We start from the raw sequence: 23,973 nt of genomic DNA on the forward strand, positions 1-23,973 counted from the left end.
AGATAAAATTAGTATATAAAATACTGATTTTGAATCCTATAATACACGTGAAAATATATTAGTATTCAGTAACAAAGACACGTGGTTTTCTGTAATTGTTTTTCAAATTATGTGACAATGGAGGTGCTCCTTTTGTCTAGTTTGAATTTGCACTGCTCCTATTATGGCTCTGAGCTTTCAAACTGCATTTGAATTGTGTCATGATTGATTTTATTTTTACTTGAATTCTGTTGCATTTGGGAAAAATAACATGCAGTTTCTCAAAAATGCATCCTCCATTACTATTTTTTATTTTTTAACAATATTAACTTGTTAATCAATGTAATTATTTATTTCTAAATTGTTGCACCCAAGTGTGATGAATATGGCTTAGCCCCTGCCAGGATTCAATCACGGGCCTTCACTGATACATCTTGCTTCAGAGCCACTGAGCACCACACTTTAGAGAGTTGTGAATCCTGCTATGCCAGAAAACTAGGTCTCCCAGGTTACAAGACAGTAATGTCACCTTCTGCAACACACTCAGTGCCAATGAGTCCTGTTACATAACTTCAAGCATATGACAGTTGCTGTCTTCCAGCACAATTTGAGATAATGACACATCCTATTATCCCACAATTAGGCTCCGTCTATCTTTCCTGTTGAATCAGCATCATACGGTAACTCAGAGGTTTCTGATCTTTTTATTGGAAAGTGTTTGGACCAAGGAACATACTGTTTCATCTTAAATGATATAATACAAATTAGTTGATAACTAAATAACACATATCAGACACTTATCAGAGCTTTTGACTGCACAAAATTATGCTTTGCATTATGTCATACATTTTTTATAAAAAAAGTCTTATTTTAAAACAAAAAGGTAAAACTCTGCTCTTTTATCCAATTCCACATGCAACAATTACTAACAAACCTACACTATAGAAAGGTGTCTGCATATAGTTTCTAAGATTTTGATGGAATTCAGGAATGTGAAGGGAGATGTGTAATTGCCAAGGGTGACAATTATTTTTCATCACTATCAGAGGCAAGGTATTAATGATGTTTGTATGAAAAGTAGAGGTTGGTATTTTCACTGCTCTTTGTTGTATTGCTTTATAGCTTGTTCATTCTTTTTAGGTATCTTTTGGCTTGAAACATGGAGGGAAGACACACACATACAGTACCAAGGATGGAGGGTGAGGATTGGAAAGGAGTATGTTGTACTGTTGGTTCATATTTGGTTCACTGTTTTAGAAATTTAAAACTAATAAAAGCTAGATAATAAAAATAGTTATAGCAAGAATACCAAAATTTAAATACATTCTTATATTTCCTTCATAAATAAAAACACAACTTTTTGTGCCAAACTGTATACTGTACTTCACAGTAGTGAAGCTACCATATGTTTTTTTGTCTAACTTCAATCGGTTTTCTTTCAAATATTCCCTCTACATTCCCCCCCATACATATATACACTATATACTGTATACTATGCCTTTTAAAGTCACATATTGTTTTTGCATTCTGAGCTGGCAATCATGACACATTCAAATATGCTTTAGGAATTTAGGATCAACACAGTTCCAGTCCAAGTCCCAGTTCAAACTAAAAAAAGCAACCAGATTCAACCTCTTCAGCAATTTCATATTTCAGTTTAGGTACAAAAGATTAGTCTGAAATATTATAAAATTAGTGTGACTGTGTTTGTCATCAAACTAGTTTAACCTGACTTCAAAGTTAAAGCATTTGCTTCAATACTGAAATAAAATACTGCCTAACAGTATTAGTTTTATTAAAATCATTGATATTACCATCCATGCTATGATCCTTGAATGTCTGATCTGAAAATCTGATTTCCTGAATTCTGCACATTTTCCTGTGATAATGTTCCATTTCCTTTTTAATATTATTGTAAGATTCTAACACATGACATAAATAAACTTTGTTGCTCACTAAAGCATACCATAAAAATTACCCTCTATTGAGTAAGCATTTACTTATTAGTGATTAGCCAGTAGAGTTCAGTTTACATGAAAGCCAGGTACAATTTAAATACAAACATCACACCAATTAGCTTGTGTATCACCTTGATTTTCTGAAATGTTATTGGAACGACTATAGCAACATACCCCAGGTGTAAAGAACTTGAAAATAATGTTGTTAATTATTACAGTGCTCTTACCATTCACCTGGAGAATATGGGTCTGGTAAAGCTTCTCATAGCCATCTGCATGACAGCTGTAGTTACCCATGTGAGTTGTGGTAACCTTGGTTATGTACAAAGATCCGTCATCTCCAAAATCCTACCAGGGAAAAAGTGATATTTGTATTTGAAATTTTTTAATTATCATCACATTCATGTTAATTAATCAAGACATTTGCTGAACCACATGAAAAAGGAATGGCAACAAGAACATTTCAAAAGTTTATTTTATTTAGAACAAGGGAATTTATTAATATTGTGGGTAGATTTCAATGAAATTATTTTAATAAAACATGAACCTTTATTGGTTATTTTTCTTTAATTAAATTAGATTCTTAAAAGCAATCAGAAATAAACAATTAGCTTATACATTAAATGCTAATTTTAGTCATCCAGATTGTATACAGAATAAATATTACCTGGCTATTATTGTTTATAATTCTTTTATTTTTACTTAACCATCCCATTTCATAACAATAAAACTGTTACATATAAATATATAATGTGAAGTATAACACATAAACAATCAATTTTCAAATAATAATAAAATAAATGTTACACAGTGTAATGGTCTGTAAATTAATGTAACGCAAAAAGTTACACACTGAAGTTAAGTAAATGGCAGATACAGTAAAGGTGACCAAAGAAAAACACATATTCCTGAAAGTTAGTATGCAGCAAAACAAAATTTAACAAAAGATGTTTGGACTGTCTTTCTCTCTAATTGGTATAATAAAGTGGCTGTTACGTCCCAGTGTGTGTTCTGTGTGTGTTTTTTCTGTTATGTCCACACTGCTGACCCTTGATTGTTCTCCCTTTCCCATTGGCCCACCATTACACCACACTTTCTGTATGATGTCATCATCAATTAGCTCTCAGCCAATCAGATTTGTTGTTTTTTTTTGTTAGTTTCTTTGTACTTTCGTTTGTTTGTGTGTTTATCCTTGTTTTGCCATTACCTTGCCCTAAAGTGTTACATGTTCAACTTTTGTGTTCTTTTGTACCCTGCTCCTGTTGATTACTCTTGTTTTCCCTTATTTGTATTCCTGGTTCACTTGTGTTTTTGTTTGAACTTTTGTATATAAGGTTAGTTTAGGTTGTTGGGTACACTTTACACACTTAGTTGATTTTGTATTAGTACACTAGTACGGGTGAGTGCCATTTGTCTTGTATGGTTTTGGGTAGTCAGTGCAGGTTAGCTAGGGTGTTGAAGACGCCGAAGACCGTGTGTTTCGGTTTTCTTTTGTAGTCAGATTAGCTTTCCCTAACTGTCCTAGCCAGCTCCATTTTGTTTGTTATTTTCTTTCCTTTGGCACCACTCTAGTTCCTTACCCTTCTTATCACGCTTCCTAGTCCCTCACCCAAAACCCACCTGCTTCCAAAAGAATTATCCTAAGTGTTACACCCCTTTACCCCTAGACACTTGGGGTCGTAACAGTGGCATTTGGAATTAGTAACATTTCTTGCTTATAACCTTAGGATGAGAAAACAAGGTTTATGGATAAAACGTAAAGTGAAAAAGAAAGATGTAACCTGAGATTGGATGAGCCTCAGACCTGAAGAGGACTTAACATCTGAAATGTTATGTTTCTTCTTTCTAGTTTTCAGCATAGAATTAACTGTAACTAGAGAATTTGGATTGTTCATTTTTTAAATAATGTATCCTAATGCACAATTATCAAATAAAATTTAGCAAAACAAGTTGTTGCAGCTGATATCATGGTTTCTATTGAGAAAACGCTAGATTAGATTCTCAGATCAATTAGCTTTTAGAAACCAAATGGGCTTGATTGCTTGAATGGTTTCCTTTCTTATTTTCTTATGTAAATTTAACGCATTTAAGAAGAGAAATCATGTTGGTAGTCTGGAACATAATGGAATTGTTGATGTGTGTTTATTTGTTTTCATACAATTTAAGACATTAATCTCAGATCCAGAGAATTCTGATTCCTCAGACTCAAAGAAATTAAGGCAACTTCCTTCTTCTGTCAAATGTACTACGTGTTCAAGATCAGGAGATAAAGTGCAATATCTAGAGATATAACTTCAATTTAACATTATAGGCTTTGCTGTATTTGAGATTTATGTGAGAAGTCCCTGTGGGAGAAGATGGTGGCCTGAGACTCGCATGGAAGCAGTGTGGGAACTGGTCTCGGCTATTGTGAGAACCAAACAATGCCACTCAGTGATTCAGAGATGTCCCAGAGTTTTAAATTTACTCCCTCCACTAAAGCAAAATTAAAGAAGTGGACCTCTCCCTCTTTTGGATTCTCTCAGAGGAGGTATTAGAGATTTGAAAAACATCCTTGAATATACCCACCAGCTGACTGAGGATCTCAAGTGGCAGAAGAATAACATAAAGGGTACTGAATCCAAGTTACAAGCTGAGGTTGAACTCCTCCGGAGTGAAAGAAATAATATAGGCTTTATGCTACTGCAGGGCTATTAACTGTTTGCTCTGACTTCTGCTATGTATGATAACATGTTTTGTTAATAAACATGTCGCATAGGTTATGCCTCTATATATTTATATATTTTTTTGTTTTGTTGTGTTACATCTGCAGGTTATTGTCCTTGTTGTTGTTGTTGTTGTTACTTTTCAATAATCTATCTGTTGTTTCTTTATTGTAACATGATTGGATATATCGATCTATGAATGATGTGGGTTGCTTTTTTGTGCACGTTTGTATGAGAATTCAATAGAATCTCAATTCTATTCAATGGAATTGCTGCTCAAAAAGTATAGTTTATTAATTAATGCCACAAATTGACTGTTGTGTCTCAAAATGTCAATGGCATCAATTCCTCAATTAAAAAAGGATAAATATCTAACCAGATGGAGAAATTGAAGGCAGAAGTACAGTATGTCTTTTTTCACATTTGACATTTCACATGACTGACTTTTGCACAGTTTAAGTGGGTTTCAAATCTATTTTCTGCAATGTATAACTCAAGTATAGGAGTAGCAATATTTACCTTGATCAATAAATCTGTTAATTTGTTCTCTCTAAATCAATAATAGATCCTTCATTAATTCAACTGTCTCCTATACAGTACTGTATATCACAAGTTCTTATACATCCAATAATAATTTCAGATCATGATGAATTTTAAGGTCTCATTTAATTATATCTGGTTTAGGTCATCTAGATGGATAATTAACACTTCAATATTTAAGTATGAATCAATTAATATTTTTATTTAAAAAAAACAACTGAAATGTATTCATTAGGACAGTTAATGAAATATCAAATTCCAATAGTTTAACCGATCATATGAACACTACACTGTTCATAAAAGGGATAATAAAGTGATTCCTCTTTGTGTGGTAATGACCGCCTTAGTTTATTAATCTCAGACTTTAGAAGTATTTCTAAAGTTTAAGCAAATCGATTAAACTCAGTTATTAATGATATTATCTACCCAGACCAGACTGGCTTGTAATGTACCATTCAAAACAATTTGCTACCTCTGCTGTTGTGGTCTCCTTAAATGGGGAATAGAGTCAGTTGTTCCATTTTGTTTCAGATACTTTTCTGTTTCAAACCCATGTGTTGTGGGTTTTCGACAAACATTTATTAGTTCGCTTAAATTTTTATACTGCACTTAAAACATTGGTTCTCATAAATAGTCATATTTCCAAAAATAATTGTTATATCGTGGTGCCAGGTAAGGCTGCCCATTATTGCCACTTCTTTTTGTAATCTTCATTGAGCTTTTGTCTCTAATCTAACATAATGAAGCTATTCCAGGTATTCAGAAACGTTCTATATAACACAAAATTAGTTTACAATATATGCTGATGATACAGTATATTACTTTATCTATAACATCCCAGTTGAACATTCTTAATTAATACTTAATCTTATTAATAAAGTTAGTTCTATATCAGGTTCTAATATATATTTGGCTGATACTGAAGTTTTAATTGGGGTACTTTGACCAAATATTTTCTATTTAGATGGGATACAACAGGTCTCGGTTATTTGGGCATTTTCAATTCTCCTAATTTTGAATAGTTACATACAGGTACTTATCTATCCTCAATACGGACCCATTACTAAATTCAGTAATACAACTTAGGCAGTTAAAAGACTTCCTATTTTTCTTATACAGTAGGTCGTATTGCTAGAGTAAGTATGAATATTCTTTGAATTTTGAAATTAAAATTGAATTAATTTTTCAATGCTTCTGAACTTCCCCAGTCCTCTGTATTTTTCCAAGTTGGATAGTGCCCCATTAACATTTTCTTAGAAAACGTAAAACACCTCATATAAACTTCACTACTCTTCAGAAAACTAAACAACGTAGGGGATTATCTGCTTTAGATTTTTTCTCTTAATTCGTTTCATATAAACTGAGATTTTTACTTAATTGGCTAAATCAAGAACAGGCACAACCTTACTGGTTAGTAGCTGAACAATTTGCCAGTACTCCACTGTGCTAAAACTACCTCCCTGTTATTAGTAGTAAATTATTAAAAAACCTTTAATAGATTTACTTTTAGTAGTATTAATAGGTGTATTACTAAACTTAGTTTCCTCAGTAATCCATAAGTTTCTGTAACATTAGAGATCTGGCAAAAACTCCACCATATATTTAAGTATATTCTTCCTTAGTGTCAACAATTTGGCATAACCTAAGCTTTTACTATTAGGAATATACCTATTCATTTTGCAGCATGGATGTCAAAGAGAATTGTTAAGCTTAGGCAGGTAATTTCCTCCCCTTTCATCAAATGATTCTGGCACATTTTCTTTTAGATACTCAGATATTTCAGTACAACCACCTTCAACATTTGATCAAATGTAAAATTAAAACTTCCCTTGAACTGACCCCACTTATACAGTAATATCATTGAAAAATTGGTGGGGAAAAGTAAAATTACTGTATCTTTAAACTATACGCTATATTTATCTTCCATGAGATAAGAGGAATATTGACCTTGTATTAAGTAAATCTGATGATAATTGGCATGAAATCTGTTTGAACAACTTAATTTTTTTTCCCCAATATAAAAACTCAGTTAATCAATTACAAAGTTTAGCATCTGGTACAGTATGTTGTAACTATACTAATATATAGATCTGAAACATATCAACAATGTATTCAACAAAAACTGTATTCAACAAAAACAACAAAATTATCAATCTTATCTATAGTATAATGGTACAGAGTATTAAATCAGATCCTGTAATCTACCTTATTGGGGACATTTCTGTGCTCAATATCTTCAAACATGGTTCCTCTTTCTTACTTCTTTCCTTGGCAGTAGCTAATAAGGTAATCCTTCTCAATTGGAAAAATTAGAGTAATTTCTTTACAATGACTTTCTCTAACAGTGGATTATAAATATATATATATATATTTGAACACAAGGACAAAAGGAAAGAGTTGTATTTAATCTGGAATCCCTTTGTCAATCATTTCAAGCTTGGAGGAACTTTTGGCATTCCATTCTATTTACATGTATTATGTTTAGATTCATGGCTGAGTTTATATTCTTCTATACATCATTGATGATCATATAACTCCTGTTAAGAGGAGCAGTGGGGAGGAGTGGAGAGGGCAAGAAAGGTTTATCTCTGTGTCTATTTTTGGCTGATTATTAATACCACTTTTATTAAAAAATAAGCTAAAAAATACTTTACTGAGAGGCAATAAACGAATATTGATCCATTAGCCTTTATTGTTTTTTTTAATTATAGCATATAGTGTATAGATCTTTCAACACACATATTTTATACTGTACATACAGGGGAAATATGAACAGACACTCTAAATATTAAGAGCATATCAATAACATGAAAACAAAGCCATAATTACTGGACAGAAATATATATTCCTCACCACTTCCAATGATATTTTAAGACTTCAACATTTTATGGGTGGTTAATAGTGATGTACTGTATTTCTATACAAATACTAATACTAAAATGCTAAGAAAAATCAATATTGCATCAATGCAGACATTTAAAATTAAGTTGCACACCTAAAACTGAGATGGAGCATGACATTAAGATTTATTCTTTTTAAGTAAAATATATTAATTTCACTTATAAGTTAGAAAAAAGCAAGGACATGCAGTTTTTTAAACACACAGACAGCACCTTTCCATAAAACCCATTTTAAAGAACTGTTTCTTGTTTTTTTTTTTCAGTTCAGAGATAGAAATTTAAAGTGTTTTTTTATATATATATAAAAGGCACACCAAGCATGCTTATAGGGTCATATTATTGTTGGAGGGTGAAGTCAAAAATGTTATATTGAAAGAACATGGTCCAAAGAAGCATGGAACAATGTCAGTTTTGTAAATTAATTCTGATGATTGTGATAAATATATTTTATTTTGTACTGTTTTAATGGAGTAAAAACTTCAAGTACTCCAAGTTAATGAGGAACTGGGAAAAAAGAACATTTAAAAACCTGAGTTGGCGTGGCAATTTGTTGCACCGAGTTGCAATAGCTTTTTCAACATTGTTTGAAGGAAATGTATATAATACCTTGTAACTATAATGTTTAATGGAAATTAAATTGTTACTTCATTTTTTATACTAGTATTGAATGAAGTTTGTATGGTTGTGCAATTTGACATTGCACATCTTTACAATCTTACAATCAAGCCATATTATGAGCATAATTAATTACTGCTTCTGAATTTGCTGTCAACTGTATTGTTAAATGATGCATGTTTAAATAATTTAATAAATATGGATTAATCAAATTAAATCTAACAAGGAGCATATATCCAGAGGTGCCATTATATTTAACAAGGACATTGTGATCAAGGGAGTAGTGCATTTTTTCTGTCTGCCTCTTTTTCTTTGTTTTCTTTTGTCTTAAAATTCCTGCTTTTGGGAGATACAGTACCTGAGATAACAGCCCACAACAACAATAAATGTAATTTAAAGAAAGTACAATATGGATTCATCTACTCGAATTAATGGTAGACATTAATTTATTCATGACTTTAAAAAAGAAAGATGTCCATTATAATAAGTTCGAAATAAAATAAAACAGAAAAGCAGTCGAGCTGAATGTGAAATATGACTATTACAGTACATGAGGTATGTAATACAAATAGGTGGCTATCAACGTAGGCTGTCTGTATCAAATTCTGCATCAATCCTACTGGAATGGAGCCATTAGTCTTCACTGCAGTGAAAACTTTGCTTGATTTTTATAAAGAAAAAGACTTTAGCTACAAATAAAGAAAGCATCATTGCATCACATAGAAATTGGCGGTGAATAAAATGGATTGTGAATTTTGAATTACAGAGAAGAATTAGTACAAATTTAGGAAAAATAAAATGGATGTTTAGGAGACAATAATACATAATGCATAACTATTTTAGATGCCATATCAAGACAATATACAATATATACTCACACTTACGCACATACAGTACATACTGTACACTGTGCAGTATGTGTGTGATTGCAATTACAGATTGAATTTATTCACTATTTAAGCAATACTGTAATGTCTGTTAAATCAAATTAGAAAATTAATAGATATGCATGCTATGCACACATTATAATTGAGTATTTTACATAAAGTATGTGTATGTATTTATTGTATTCTTTTCACCAAATGTAATTAGGCCTTATAGGATTTTGGATGAAGTAAGTGGACAAGTGCACACTATTATAGCATAAATTACTACAAAGAAAAGCAGACTGAAAATCACTGCTACATTCCATAGATGAGCTGGAAATGTCTGAGCTGAAAACATCACTCTGACAGCTTACTACTGAGAAACAAGTATAAATGCCTATGCAGTACTAATGTCAAACTTAAGGTAGTGAGATGACCAAATGAACAGAACGGAAAGCTAAAAGAAAAACATTTTTTTCTTTGCTGTGCAAAAAAGTGAGTACAGAGGAGTTTAAATCTAAGTTTTGCATATTCCAATAAACTACAGCTTCATTTCAATGAAAAAATGCAGAATCAGCTTGTGAAACATGCTGTAAAACAAACAAACTGTGTAAAGCCATAAAGCTAATGAATTATTTCAGGTTTTTTTTTTAGTAATTAGGTAAAGCATACTGTATGTATCAATTTAGAGTGTATTAATTCAGTGACTATTGATCAGGTAGCTCTTGGAAATTATATTTTTCAATGGTAAGATATTCAGATTAGTGAGTGAATTAAATGTTTTAGAACCTTTAATTTTAAAAGTATTTATTGTTTCATGATTACTTGAAAACTCCCTGGCTGTGCAAAGGTGTAAATGTATACAAATACTCAACTTACTAGGAAACTTAAGAAAAGTCAGAAAGGAGACCCATCATTGCAAATGAATTTGATAGTATGTTTTTGCCCATGGCCTTGTGCACTGGAGCACACTGTGTCACCCCTTAAATGTAAGATGAATGAAAATAAAATGAAACTCAGCAGGCAGAACAAGTAGGACTTGAGGCCACCTTCCTCCTACAGTATATAAGACCTGCTGTGAGCTGGAGACGGAGGTGGAAAACCAAACAAAAATGAAAGGAGGCTGTGGAATATTTGTTGGGAAATTCAAATTCAACTCGGCTTTCAAAAAGCATGCATAGCTACCACAATGACTGTCTGATGTACCTTTGTAGTAAAAAGCCCTGAAGGAAAGATTAACTAGGCTACTTCATTAGCTTTATGGACTAAAATGTACATGGTGTTAATAGAAATCAACCTACGGACCTACCTCTGGAGCAATTTGTGAAATCAGCAGTGGTATCTGTTGGAAAACACTGTAGTTGGAATGGTATAATATACTAAACAGAAATTAGGATAATGTAAGGGTAAGAAAATTTTAATTGTCAGTAAGGAAGATTTAAGATTAGGATGGTAGTGTGCGGGCAGGAAACACAGATAAATTAAGTAAAAACAATGACACAGACTTTTAAATGCTCTGGTAAAACTGCACACTCTAACTACTCTGCCAGTTGATGTGTTTTACACAATAGACTACTACAGACTACAGGAAAATAACATATGCCAAGATTCGATGAAGCATCCAAAAAATACAGTACCACGTTTATTTGAACTATACTCCAGCAAAATACTGTATCTTGTGAGAATGTAAATCAAATAAAGCAAAATCAATCTTAATCTCCATAGACTGGTAAATTAGTGCTTCATCTAATATTTCCAATATTAATAACACAATAAGCAATGCTTTAACAAGAAAGCAATAAAGTATATCTAGACAAACAAGTACTCCACTGGGAATAAACACATACAATTTTTCCCTAGGTTTTTAAATACACATTTTGACATTTTTGTCAGGAATATTATATGCTAAATCCCTTCTCTAATCTCGAGTCAGATATTAAATTCTGACGTAATACTTTCAGACTTACAATGCAGGCAAAATTAGAAAAGGTACAATTTACTGTCTAAAAGAGAGGGATTGGAGACTCGCAGTGGTCTGTTTTCAAGACATGAAATATGTCTACATATGTAATCTGGATAAAATAATATGGGAGAATGATGCATTTAAAAAATAAAGATAGATATTTCTATGTGTAAACTAAATTGTTCACAACTGATATGTGTTAACCAATGAAATTCTTAATGGGGCATATATTCAGATATGTTTTGAAATAAGAATATGATTTTAAGCTCTGTATGGCACAAAGAAACTACATTTCTGTTGAAGAATAATTTTTCCTCTAACAATTTAATGCTAAGTGCCCAATATTTAGTGTGTGTTCTGATTTATTTTAAAGAAAAATTGAAAAAAATAAGAATGCGCAATGTGGAAACATTCTCTTACAGATCTTTTAATATCACCAAATCCCAGTGGGAAACACAATCATATTATAATAATTCTACAGTAAGTAAACATTTAAATAAATGTCATAAAAACATTAGGCTGTATACATATTTAATAACATATAGATTTAATTACTTTTGTATAAAACAGAATACTACATTATTCTTGGGTTTTACCAGAAATGTATCCGTGCATAAAATGTTCTTATATTCATGACAATGTAATAAAACTGTTATTTTTTATATTTATTACAATGTAATTAAATAGGGTAGCATAGTGGAGTGGTGGACAGCATTGCTCTCTCTCAGGAGAGCTACAAATATTAGGTTTATTCCATGCTGAAAAGAAAAGAAAGAAAACACAACGTGTCACCCGAAGAAAGCTCCACGGCCGAAACGTTGTGTTTTCTTTCTGTTCCTTTCAGCATGGAATAAACCTATTACTTGTTCCTTTGCAGCCTACGCATGCTGACGCAGCTACCCACCTGAATTATCTCAGCAGAGTTGCAGAGCGGGTTCAATTCTGGACTCCCGTGTTCGCCATGTTTATAAAACTCTTAACACAGTGCTAAGTTGTGTTAAATAATATAACATGTTTTATTTCTAATGAGGAAATGGGATACAGTATAACATTTACAACTTACATATAAATTGTACAGAACGGTTGTTAAAGATTCACCAAAAATAGTTAAATATTGTGTTTTGTTTCTACAATATTAGTAACATGTTATTCTTCCACAAAAAAGTGTGATGCAAATATTTAATAACTATGGCTGATGTGTCAATTACTGTAGTAAGATATACAGTACTGATAAGTAAGATATTGTACTACGAAACTGAAATAATACTGTAGTAAGATATGAAATTTATATCCCAATATACCACATTCTATTGATTTTACAAGTAAAATGTTTATTTTAAAGTAAATATGCTACATACTAGTATATGCACAAATCACAGAGTAAATCATTACTTAATACATGTACAGTATAAATTAATTTATATGATGACTGTTTTATAGAATGACTTTCATATGGAGGCCATATTTGCTACCAAAACTGAAAACATGCTCTGTACAGTAAGTTTCACACTTGGTTATTCTGTTCTCTCCTAGGAGATAACATGGTTATCCTGGACACAACATTCTTTTGAAATGTAAATTACCTCATTAATAATAAAATAATGGCAGTGGGATAATAAGGAAATCCAAATTAGTCATTTGTAACTGTGAAATTTTAAATCTGATCTCCTGACTAAATTCCATGTTGGTTATGCACAATATGGTCTACCTTAAGTTTCTCCCTTAATTCAACTGATAAAGCAGTTTCTCATTTTTTCGCTTGATCTGCTGAGTAGTCAAACATCCAGGTGGATGTTGCACTTCAAAAGAGGATGAAATGGTCTCCTTCTATATAACACATTGGGATCCTTTGCAATAAAAAGCTATTTTTTGCTATAGTAATAAAAGAAAGGTAGTATTATGAAGTGTAAGATTCAATCACAGTATTAACAAGACATAACCCAAATATTCACAGCATGCCTGGAAAGTTAATTTAATCTCCTTAAAAAAGGCAATGCCATCACATTAGAGCAATCACAATTCTTGGTATATTTTATCCAAAGAAAGGAGAAAGCATTTTTGATATACTGTACTGTACAACCCACCAGGTGTTGAAGAACACCTGCTGAGAATGGATTATACAAACAGCAATATCATGGAAGACAAATCTTTCTAAGCAATCTTTGAAGAAAAGAAGAAGTGAAAAGCAGCATTTGAGAGACCTACTGTAGAACACTTGTGAATATAAAGTTTTGGAACAAGTAATAGGTTTATTCCATGCTGAAAAAAAAGAAGAAAGAAAACACAACGTTTCGGCCGTGGAGCCTTCTTCAGGTGTGAAGATCTTCCTCACACCTGAAGAAGGCTCCAAGGCCGAAACATTGTGTTTTCTTTCTTCTTTTTTTCAGCATCGAATAAACCTATTACTTGTTCCTTTGCAGCCTACACATGCTGACACAGCTTCCCACCTGAAATATAAAATTTTTGATAACTTAACTTACACAACTAGGTGAAGTAATTCTAAGTATACACCTAACAATTCTTACATTCACACTCAGTCAACAGTTGCTACACTACTGAGTACTCTATGTGGATTTCCATTTAAGTCAGCAAATATAATTCTTCAAAGTAAGTTGCACAAGGACAAAAATATTAAATGTAACAGTTATGTGCCAACCTTTGGACGTCAGATTAAAGAAAGATAAACAACTGAAATGACACATACTGTATAAAAAATAAAGTTTTTAATACACTCTGATTTAAATAGGAGATGGAACCTTAAAATACCTTCAACACGGTAAATACAAAGACTGCTGCCATGAAGTAAATTATGAGCAGGGACAACATACATATGTATAGATATATATCATTGATTCAATAAATCTCTCATTCATATCTAAAATATGTGACTTATGACTAGTCTATCTTTATCTGTATTGCTATTATTATTAATTAGAAATGTTTTTCTTACTTATATTTCACTTGTATCCAACCATTATTTAAGAACAAATTGCAATAATATAAGAAGAAAGTGCCAGAGTTTACATCTCCACTCTCTGCATATACAGTACTTTATTTTGAATACACACAGTGCATGTATATATTATAAATATAGCATCATCATCCATCATATTCAGATTTCTTTAGCACACTAAATGCACGCAGAACATTAATGGCCTTTTATAAATACAGTAATAATGTATTGTTCAGAACAAAATCTTTTATAATTTTTAACTTGTGCCAGGCTGTATTCTCACTAAAGTAACCTGCTTTAAATATTAATGGCTGTATGCTACCTTTCGTCACCTGCAAACTTATCTGATGCATTTTGTCTCAGAAATCTCATGTGAGTATCTACCTATGGGGTAGTTATTAGTTTAAATACACTAAGGTCATGAGTATAGTGTGCTTCTGTCTGGCCGAGTAACTAAACACACTTTATAGGTAGAAACGTAGACGTCAATGAAAAAAAAACAATAAAAATAACACAAAGACTGGATGCTGAGTTTTGCTGGATGTCTTTAACTAAATGGTTAGGTATGTACACAATCCATTTGATAATAAAGTAGACTTGTCAGCTCAATTTTAAAATAAAGGAAAGAAATTAAGACTACCCCATACTCCCCAGTGTCAGCTTAGTTTAATGATTAATAAAATAATTATTTTATTATAGTACAAGAAATGAGACCTCTCCCCAAAATGAATACTGGAATTAGACTTTAGGTAAAAAAAAGTCTCAGCATGTAAAATATTACAGCATCATTTAAATAATTTGCAGCTGAAGTAATGCAGAATTAACCTTTCTTAAATTACTCTTCACAGGGAATGTGAACAGGTTGATGTATCAGGCACAGTAGCCTGCGCAGGTTAATTTCACCTTCACAGAATTTAAAGGCAAGGACATAGCCATGAGGTGGCAGCTAGTTAGTAGGGCTGGTTAATTCTTTTCATATTATGCAGTTACAGACAATCCCCAACAAAGTAATTGTGAAATTGTGATAAACAGAGAGAATGCAGTGATTTGACTGGCTTTAAACTGAGTTAGAAATCCCCTACTGAATATAATAAAACAAGGGGAAGGGACAATGAGCATTGAGAGGTGTACAGATGCTCTCTCAAGATGGTAGTGCTAATAAAAAATGCATTTTAAAGTAATTTCAATTAATATAAACAATTGAATATTTCTGCTTATATTCTAGCACCACTGGTTATATGGCCATAAACCTGAAAACATAAATCACATCCAATTAATGACTTATTTAAATCTGAACCCAAAATCCCATTCTTTCCCCTTTCTGCAATTTTCTGCAGCAGAATTAATTATAATTTTTTAAAGGTTTGTCTAGATACTTACATTGATGTCTTCCAAATCCAGATTGTTGAGCTCTACATTGTTACGTTTCCAAACAATGGGTGGTCTTTGTGTTCCCTGAATGGCACATGCCAGGACTGCACTTTGACCTACGGTTGCTGTAGTGATGCTCACTTTCTGGTCTTCAGGTATACTCAGCTGGAGGACCTCTGTAAACAATTAGAAATAGTTTAATTGTTTTGTGCTGTATGGTGAATTTAGTCATTTTTATTCAATACAAGACCTGGTAATATAATTAAAAACATGAAAAAGTAAAAAGACATTAGCTGATTTTTACATTCAGTGGGATAACTATATTTAGAATAACACAAATACTAAGATAGTTATAAAAAAGGAGATTCAAAAACATAAATATGACATTTTTAAAAATTTGACAATTGCACCCTAACCTTATAATTATTTATTTTATAGACCTTATTCTTAGTATCATTTCTGTAATTCCTTGTTGTGTATTTTTTTCTACTAATGTTTTATAAGGGTTACTAATTTTGTAAGAACCAACTTCCTACTGAAAGACTACATCAAAGAACTCAAAAGCGAATCTCACACAATTACAAGATTAACCTTGATATAAACATATGTGTATAATGATCTTCTGACTTACATAATTCAAAGGTTTAGGAGAGACATAACAATGAATATAGTCCTACAATGACTGCCAAAACAAAATCCTCATGGCTACTGTGCTTTCTAAGTTATCAGAGAACAGTTTATTTCTTACATGTATTTTACCATTGCTGCAAATAGTTTGTGCAGTAACATTCATAAGGTATAATTTAAATTAAAATACATGCACCACCATTAAAATGTTAATTAAAAATCTAATATTCATCTAATATTCAATGGGTGTTATTATTAAATGATAATAAATTTGGTAAATTGCATTCTGAGCTAGTTAAATTCTATACTTTTAGCTGGAAGACAACTCCCAAATTAGGAATAAAGTCTTCATTCCAATCTGTTTTCTCTGTAATTCCAGTTCCTCATTCCTGCTTCATACCTTTTCCATGGTCTATTTGTTACAGTCAATATGGTTACTGGCTCAACCTTTCCAAAAAAACTGTACTAACGTTATATTATTTTACACAGGGACCTGTATAGAATGTTTATAGTTTTTAGTCATCTTATACATCGAGATGAATCCAAACATCAAGCACCTGGCCCTTTCTAGCTTGCTGAAATGTATTTGTATGCCATAGCCTAACTGAGAACATATTCCTCATTTTCAGTAAAACATTACTTCTACATAATTGTGCAGCTTAAATTTATTGGAACACTGAGTTAGGCCAAGTGACTTGCTAATAGTCATAAAGATTCAGTGCTTATGGAACTGTTATGGAATGTTATGGAACAATTTTTTATACAGTAGATAATGGAACTACAGTACATGCTAGTAGGATAGTCTTGATGCAACCAAGGAATTTATCAATATTTTAATATCAGAAGAAATGTTACACAAATGGAAAAAAGTGATATTACACATGAACTGTATAATTCATTCACATTAATTTACATGAATAAAAAAATGCAATGAAAACTAAAACCTTTGTTTACAACTTGAGCACAGTCAACATCAACACTGAAGTCACCAACTTTGTGAGGCATTTTGTTACAGTTCAGCTGATCAAATTCCTGTTGCACACATACTGTATCTTAATATCAGACAGGCACTTGGAAAGTGCAGAAAATGAAGTAGTGATACCGGATTTTATCTAGAAGTAAATCTGAGATACAAGGTCTCTGTGTTTTGAATTGCATTTACAACATTGAAAAGTGAAACCAAGATAAACAAGCTTGCCATACAGTTTATAGTGATAAAATCACTACTTGATTTTGCATCCAAAATCATGATGAAAAAATGCCAGATCAGTATGAAAAATTAATGTACCACTAGAAATGTTTATATGACCCTTAAACAATTATCCCTCCCCCTTCTTCATGTAATGGAGAATTCAATAGTTTATTAGTTCTGAATTCACCAGTACTGTCAGTTTTATCAATCACACTGATCTATCATTCAATAGATTCCGTATTCAATTTTTAAACTGAATATATAATGCAGGACAACATGACCACCTGTGAAATTTGTGCTCTGTGTTGTACCGTATGTATTTGCTTTGTTGGTTCAACTGTGATATGACTTACAGTACTCTTTAAATATCTCACATATGTCTGATAAAGAAAAAAGGAAGAGAGAAAACACAACGTTTTGGCCGTGGAGCTCCAAGGCCGAAAAGTTGTGTTTTCTCTCTTCTTTTTTTCAGCATGGAATAAACCTATTACTTGTTCCAATAAAGACATTGCCTAACAGGTATTTCTTCTACTGTGAATACTAGAGAATTGATTAAGAGCTTAGTGCTGTTTTGTTTTTTTATTTTTCAATTTACATCCCTGACATGATTTTATTGAATTTTTACTAAATATCTGGGTGTATGCTGAAATACACTCATATCCTCTGTCAGATCCAGGTGACATATTGAATGAACAACCCATAGGTTTATGTATTTTAGATTGGTAGTACTTCACAGTTACTGTACAACCCTGAAATATGTTGATGGTATAATAGACATAATTTGTACATTTTTAGTAAAATACAAAAGTAATTTACTGTACAGATTAGACAGTACAGTATGTTAACAAAGATCAAAAGATACAATAGATACAAAGTACGTTATCTGTATGGTACTCTTGTATGAATCATATTTAACTTTAAATATAGTGACATAACTTCCCAGGTCAACTGTCTCTGAGAAAAAAAAACATCTTTTGGCTCAGTTCAGATTAATTTAGAAATGGCCAGTGGCAATGCTTGATACGGTATGATAATAGTTTGGCACCTTGGCTCACATTACACATACTGTATCACTACCAGTCACTAGAACTGCAGGAATGTCCTTAGCTGATATTTCCAATCATGCCACTTCAAAAGAAGCTTTAAGAAGCTTTAAGGGTTTGGCATGACTCCCCAGGACGAATATCACCAGAATGTTTTTAAACCTAGAGGTGAAGCTGATATTATACTCTGATCTTTTAATGTTCAAAATGTATACTTGTAATGTCCATCTACAGTACCAGAGCAAAGTGAATTCATATACATTTGTATGGTTTCCTGTATTTGTTATTAATGGATAAATATTTCCTAGGTTTTTTCTGAATTTCATATTAAAACATTGTAAATGGATAATAAGCAGCAGAATTAATTGACTATTATTAGAATACTACTCACGTAATTATATTTGTATAAAACATGGTTCCCAGGTGTCTTGTTATGATTACAAATGATTAATTTTAGGGTGTCTGTACACATGGCAGAAACAGTGGTGCTGTGTCAGAAGTGGGAAAGTAGTGTCAGAGTTTATTTCCTTCACAATAATCCATGTCACTTGTGATTTATCTTGAAGCTTGAAATGAATGAAAACAACAAAATGAAACCTCCCAATTCATCTGTGTGAAAATTCATTTGTATACCTTACATAACTTCAACTTTTAAATTGTACTTTAACCTCTTGCAAAGTCTAACTGTGATTGCAAGTGGACTCTTTGATATTAAGGTTTGAGTACAAAGATTACTGTATGTTGTTCTAAAAGGCATTAATAATTGGACTAGGCCATCATGTTTGTAGAAATCGCAGAATGAGTAAATAAATATCATATTTAAGTGTCCTAAAACATATAGATTATTTTTTAATTAATAAAAGGTACCCCTGTGCATCTGGGGTACATAAATAAATGAAAATCTTCACTCAACAAATGAAATGAAAATCTTCACCCGACAATTTCCAACAAATGGATATGTTCAGATTAGAATTTACTACAATATGTGAATTCACCTTGGCAATAGATATTTATAATACAGAAAAAAGAATTCACACTAATGTAATGCATACATGGCTAAGTTTTTGCTACAGCAAAACAATACAAATACTTCAATATTGACCCTATGAGTGGAAATCCAAAAAATCTAATATGCAAAAAAATTCATTTGTATTTCTTAAATATTACTTGTTTATATGCAATACTAAAATGCAACTATTAATATCTATTTTTTGGATTGCGTAATTCAATTAATTTTGATTTAGAAAAGAACAAACAAAAAATGTAATATCACATTTTAACTTAGAAACATTAAACATCATTTTTACAACAACTGTCCTTCTTTAATTAATTTATGAGACTTATGTGCTTTTAATTTTTATTCTGAGTAATGAACATTGATCTTCACTTTAGAGTAAAAAGGAAATTTTAACTCAATTTGTTCTACTCCTGGAGGCATGAAATACTGAGCTTAATGAAAGTCTGTATCTGAACAGTAGTGTTAACCCAGCATTAGAGTGTCAATGGAAACCTGAAACATACATTGAAATGCACTGTTTTGTAAAATAAAGCTTGTAATTAGTGTTCATTGAGGGCATCGAGGACTCCAACCCTGATCCTGGACAGCCCTAGTTAGTTATTAGGCACTCTACACCTCAACATAGATTAGAAACTCTTGGAAGTTATCGTTCAACTGGGCAAGTAATTTGTTCAATTAAGGGAACTCTGGTCCTTTATGTTTGAAGAGTATTGTGCTTTCCAAATGATTTTAAAATAAGATAGTTAATAACAAATCCCCTGTTAACAAATTGATCCATGTCTACTGATTTCCATTTCCAGGGTTGGAGATCCCTGATCTACAGTACATCTTCACTACTTCATGTTACGATCCCTGCCTCCCGGCAACGGAAGAGGCAGAAGTAGGCGTAACCCCAATCTATCAGTTCACCTATCAGTTTTCCCATTCACCACCACACCCCCGTCTCATCCTACTTAAACACCTGTCTTTCCCTACCTCTTTGCTCAGTATTGGTTTTCCTTTCGAGCTTCCTGGTTGCGCTACTCCTACTTCTACCCTGTGTTCGTCTTGGCTTTCGGTTTACGGTTTTTTCCCTTTTGATTACGGCTTTTCGGATCACGGCTTGGCTTCGTTACTTACTCTCTGTTTTGGATCACTGGCTACCCCTGGACTATCGGATTGCTCTACTGACTACGATTTCGGATCACGCTTCGGCTTCGGTAACTCGTTCCCTTTGGATCTCTGGCTTCCCCTGGACTCTCGGCTCACTCCTTCGACTACGGCTTTCTTTGGATCACGGCTAGGCTTTGTCAGCTCCCGCAAGTGGGTTCACTCACTGGTTTCGGTCCCTCAACCGAATCCATAACACTTCAGGTGTTTGCTTCATACTTGATTTTCTCTTGAGCTCTCATCTTGGAAGGGAACGTTTTCTTTCTTTAAAATTTTGAAAATTTCTATCTGGAAACAATATTTTTCAAAGACTGCCTGCAACATTTAATAACTCAGAAAACTGCAATCCATTGTATACTGGAGCCTTAGAGTGTTTTTTCACCACCCACCAACAGCAGATCTGTTGCCAGAGCAGACCTGGACAGGAGATGACCTAATAAATGATTGGTTGGTCCTGTGGGTCAATGGTCAAACCTGTCTGTCTTCCTGTTCTCTTCATGTACTCACATCCTTCTGAGATAAAAGGGTTTTCACCCGTGTATGTGGGGATCCCAACTGCATGTAGATCCAAAGCATCAACATTTCAGCCTACTTTTTAGGGGCTGAAACAGTGCAAGTATTTCTGACCACTGAAGAGACTGGACTAAATTTAAGGACAAAAAGACAGTGTTTCTGGCATTCTAAGATTTTCTTTTTAGCACCCAACTAGCTGGCATTCGTTGTTTTAGAGAGAAATTGTTCTCAAAATTGAGTATTAATTAAGAGAACAGACTGTCCTGTAAAGGGTGTCCTGTTGGGAAACCAGATTTATGTCCCTAAGCTGCTGTGATGAGTGAGAGTGAACCTTAACAGACCTGTGCTCAGAGACTCACAGCTATTGTAAAAAAAAAACTTAATTGTACATGTGTGCATTTGTTAACAGCTGTAAATAAATATTTGATAATCTTATGCATTTTTATTACTCTGCTACCTCACTGGGGCAGAAGCAAATAATCCACATGTGTATGTGTTTCACCTTTCTGATGACAGGTAGTGAGTTATCTGATACATTATATCACTATTATTAACTTTTATACACCATGCTGACCCTATCTTATAGCACTATGTTATGTTAGACAATACTTACATACTTACAAAATAACATTTTTCCTCTACAACAGTCTTACATCCTAATGCAATATAAGAATTTTATACACATTCACACTCGTCAAAACACTATTATATGTAATGATAAGAGGTTTGAACTTATGATTTTATCCAAAGCAGTTTTAAAATTTTAATTTTTTTTTACATTGTCTGGTTTTAATAACCTGAAGAAAAATTGCTCTCATCACATTAGTTGAAAATGCTTGGATCTCTTTTAAATTTGTTTTAGCAATGTTGTCAACAAGCATGCACTAATTACAAGATTAAGACTCAAAAACGTCAGCAGCTCTTGGTTTAGTCTTGCGCTGTCAACTTTAATTAAGGAACAGAATCTAACCTGGTGAACTGCTAGAGGCTTTTAGAATCCCACTGACTTTACTTTGACTGGCTTTACTTCAGACAAATTAGAAGTACTTGCACACAAGCCACAAGAAGTTCTAAAATGAGACATTTCAACTATCAATTCAGTAAATTATCTTTAAAAATCCTACGACATTTTGGTAGTCAGTTAAATGTATTGTGAAAAATATTGTAACCCTATACTTTTTCATTTTTTATTACTTACAAAAAAGGTTGTGACAGGCAAAAAACAATTCTTAACAATATAAATGACTGAGTCAGTTGAGTTCTATTTAGTCATGCTGCAGAGACCCTGCTCTTTTATTATACAGGCAGTTACTAAATAGCTTGGTCACCATGATATTGAACCATATCTGTTATCTGTTTATAAGGATGCAGAATGCATAGTTTTTAAAGATATTTTAATGGTTCTTGATTAAAATAACACTTATGTAGTGCAGTCTTTTAGATTAATCTAAAATATATTTAGACTTTTGATACTGTACATCGATCAATCCATCCTGTAACATTGTGTTGTAATGTTCTTGATATAAAATTCCCTAAATGGTTTCTGAATTACTTTTTAAGCTGTCTATAGTTTGAAAAACTTTAAAGATTTGTTCACAGCCTCTTCCAATTATTATGAAAGGTTCTATCCTGGCCCTTTCTCTTTTAACAATATAAACAATATTGCTCTGGTATTAGGAACAATAACTGTCAATGTAAATGTTTGTCAATGGTTGTGTGACGCGTTTAGTGTGGTGGCGAAGTGTCTGTCTACTTGTCACCTCTCGCTTTCAGCCGCACCACTGGCTAGCATTGCTGGTCGCAGAACCACAAAAAGAGAGCAGAGTGCGTAAACCCCTCCTGCCAGTATATAGCCTTTCCACATCAAGCCCTATGCAGTGCCTCCTCGTGGCAGCAGATGGTAACTGGGTACCGTAAGGCCCCAGGCTAGTCTGCGGGGACTCGGAGGTGGTTTGGCCCCCAGACGTATGGCATGCATGACACACCGGCGAGTGGTTATGCCCTGGTCCCACGAACCAAACCAGATATGGGTAAATAGTCTCACTACCTTGTGAGGTCCTTGGGAAAGGTAAACACTAAGGGAGTGAACCCTGGCAGAAATTCCGGAGTGGAGCCCTGAAGGCGGTCAGTTTGACTACTCTTTCCTGCAGCTCCTGCAGCTCCTGCTCTGCACTCCTTTGGATCACACTGTCGAGGCTGAGAGAGGGACTCTGACGATTTGGCAACCCTGGGTCTCCATACACTTTGCCCAGGCTTGTGCCTTGGCAGGGTTACTCCAGTGCCACTGACCACAGCGACAGAACAACACGGAGGCAGCAGTTACAAGTGAGAAGCCCACAACGACTGGTGTAGTTAAGGGAGCTACGGGTTGCCTTAGACGGTGGAAGGGATCACTGGTCAGCTACCACCCACCTCAAGCTGGGCAGCCCCCAGCTAGTAAGATGCTGATCCTCCACAGTCTGCCTGCTTCATTGGTTGCATGGAGTTTAGAGAATCAACTTGACAGGCAGACTGAAAACTCTGTACCTAGCAAACACAGAAGCACTAAAAGTTCACCAGTCTTGTGCTTAGCAAACTGGAA

The 23,973-nt window shown here is 33.3% G+C and overlaps 1 protein-coding gene across 4 annotated transcripts in view; it reads right to left on the reverse strand.

Annotated features, from left to right (window-relative positions):
* Positions 1-23,973, reverse strand: part of fstl5 (follistatin-like 5) — a 281,857-nt gene that overhangs the window by 56,902 nt on the left and 200,982 nt on the right. For 2 of the 4 annotated variants that reach the window (XM_088633293.1, XM_088633292.1), the window contains exons 7-9: positions 15,860-16,026; positions 10,873-10,905; positions 2,165-2,285 (exon numbers count right to left, since the gene is read on the reverse strand). In XM_088633293.1, the coding sequence (XP_088489419.1) occupies positions 2,165-2,285; positions 10,873-10,905; positions 15,860-16,026 (321 nt within the window). The remainder of the gene's footprint in view (positions 1-2,164; positions 2,286-10,872; positions 10,906-15,859; positions 16,027-23,973) is intronic. The other 2 variants (XM_088633295.1, XM_088633294.1) reach the window with 1 other exon arrangement.

This window comes from Lepisosteus platostomus, chromosome 1, assembly GCF_059453375.1.
Source record: "Lepisosteus platostomus isolate fLepPlt1 chromosome 1, fLepPlt1.hap1, whole genome shotgun sequence".
In the NCBI taxonomy this organism is placed as follows: domain Eukaryota; kingdom Metazoa; phylum Chordata; class Actinopteri; order Semionotiformes; family Lepisosteidae; genus Lepisosteus; species Lepisosteus platostomus.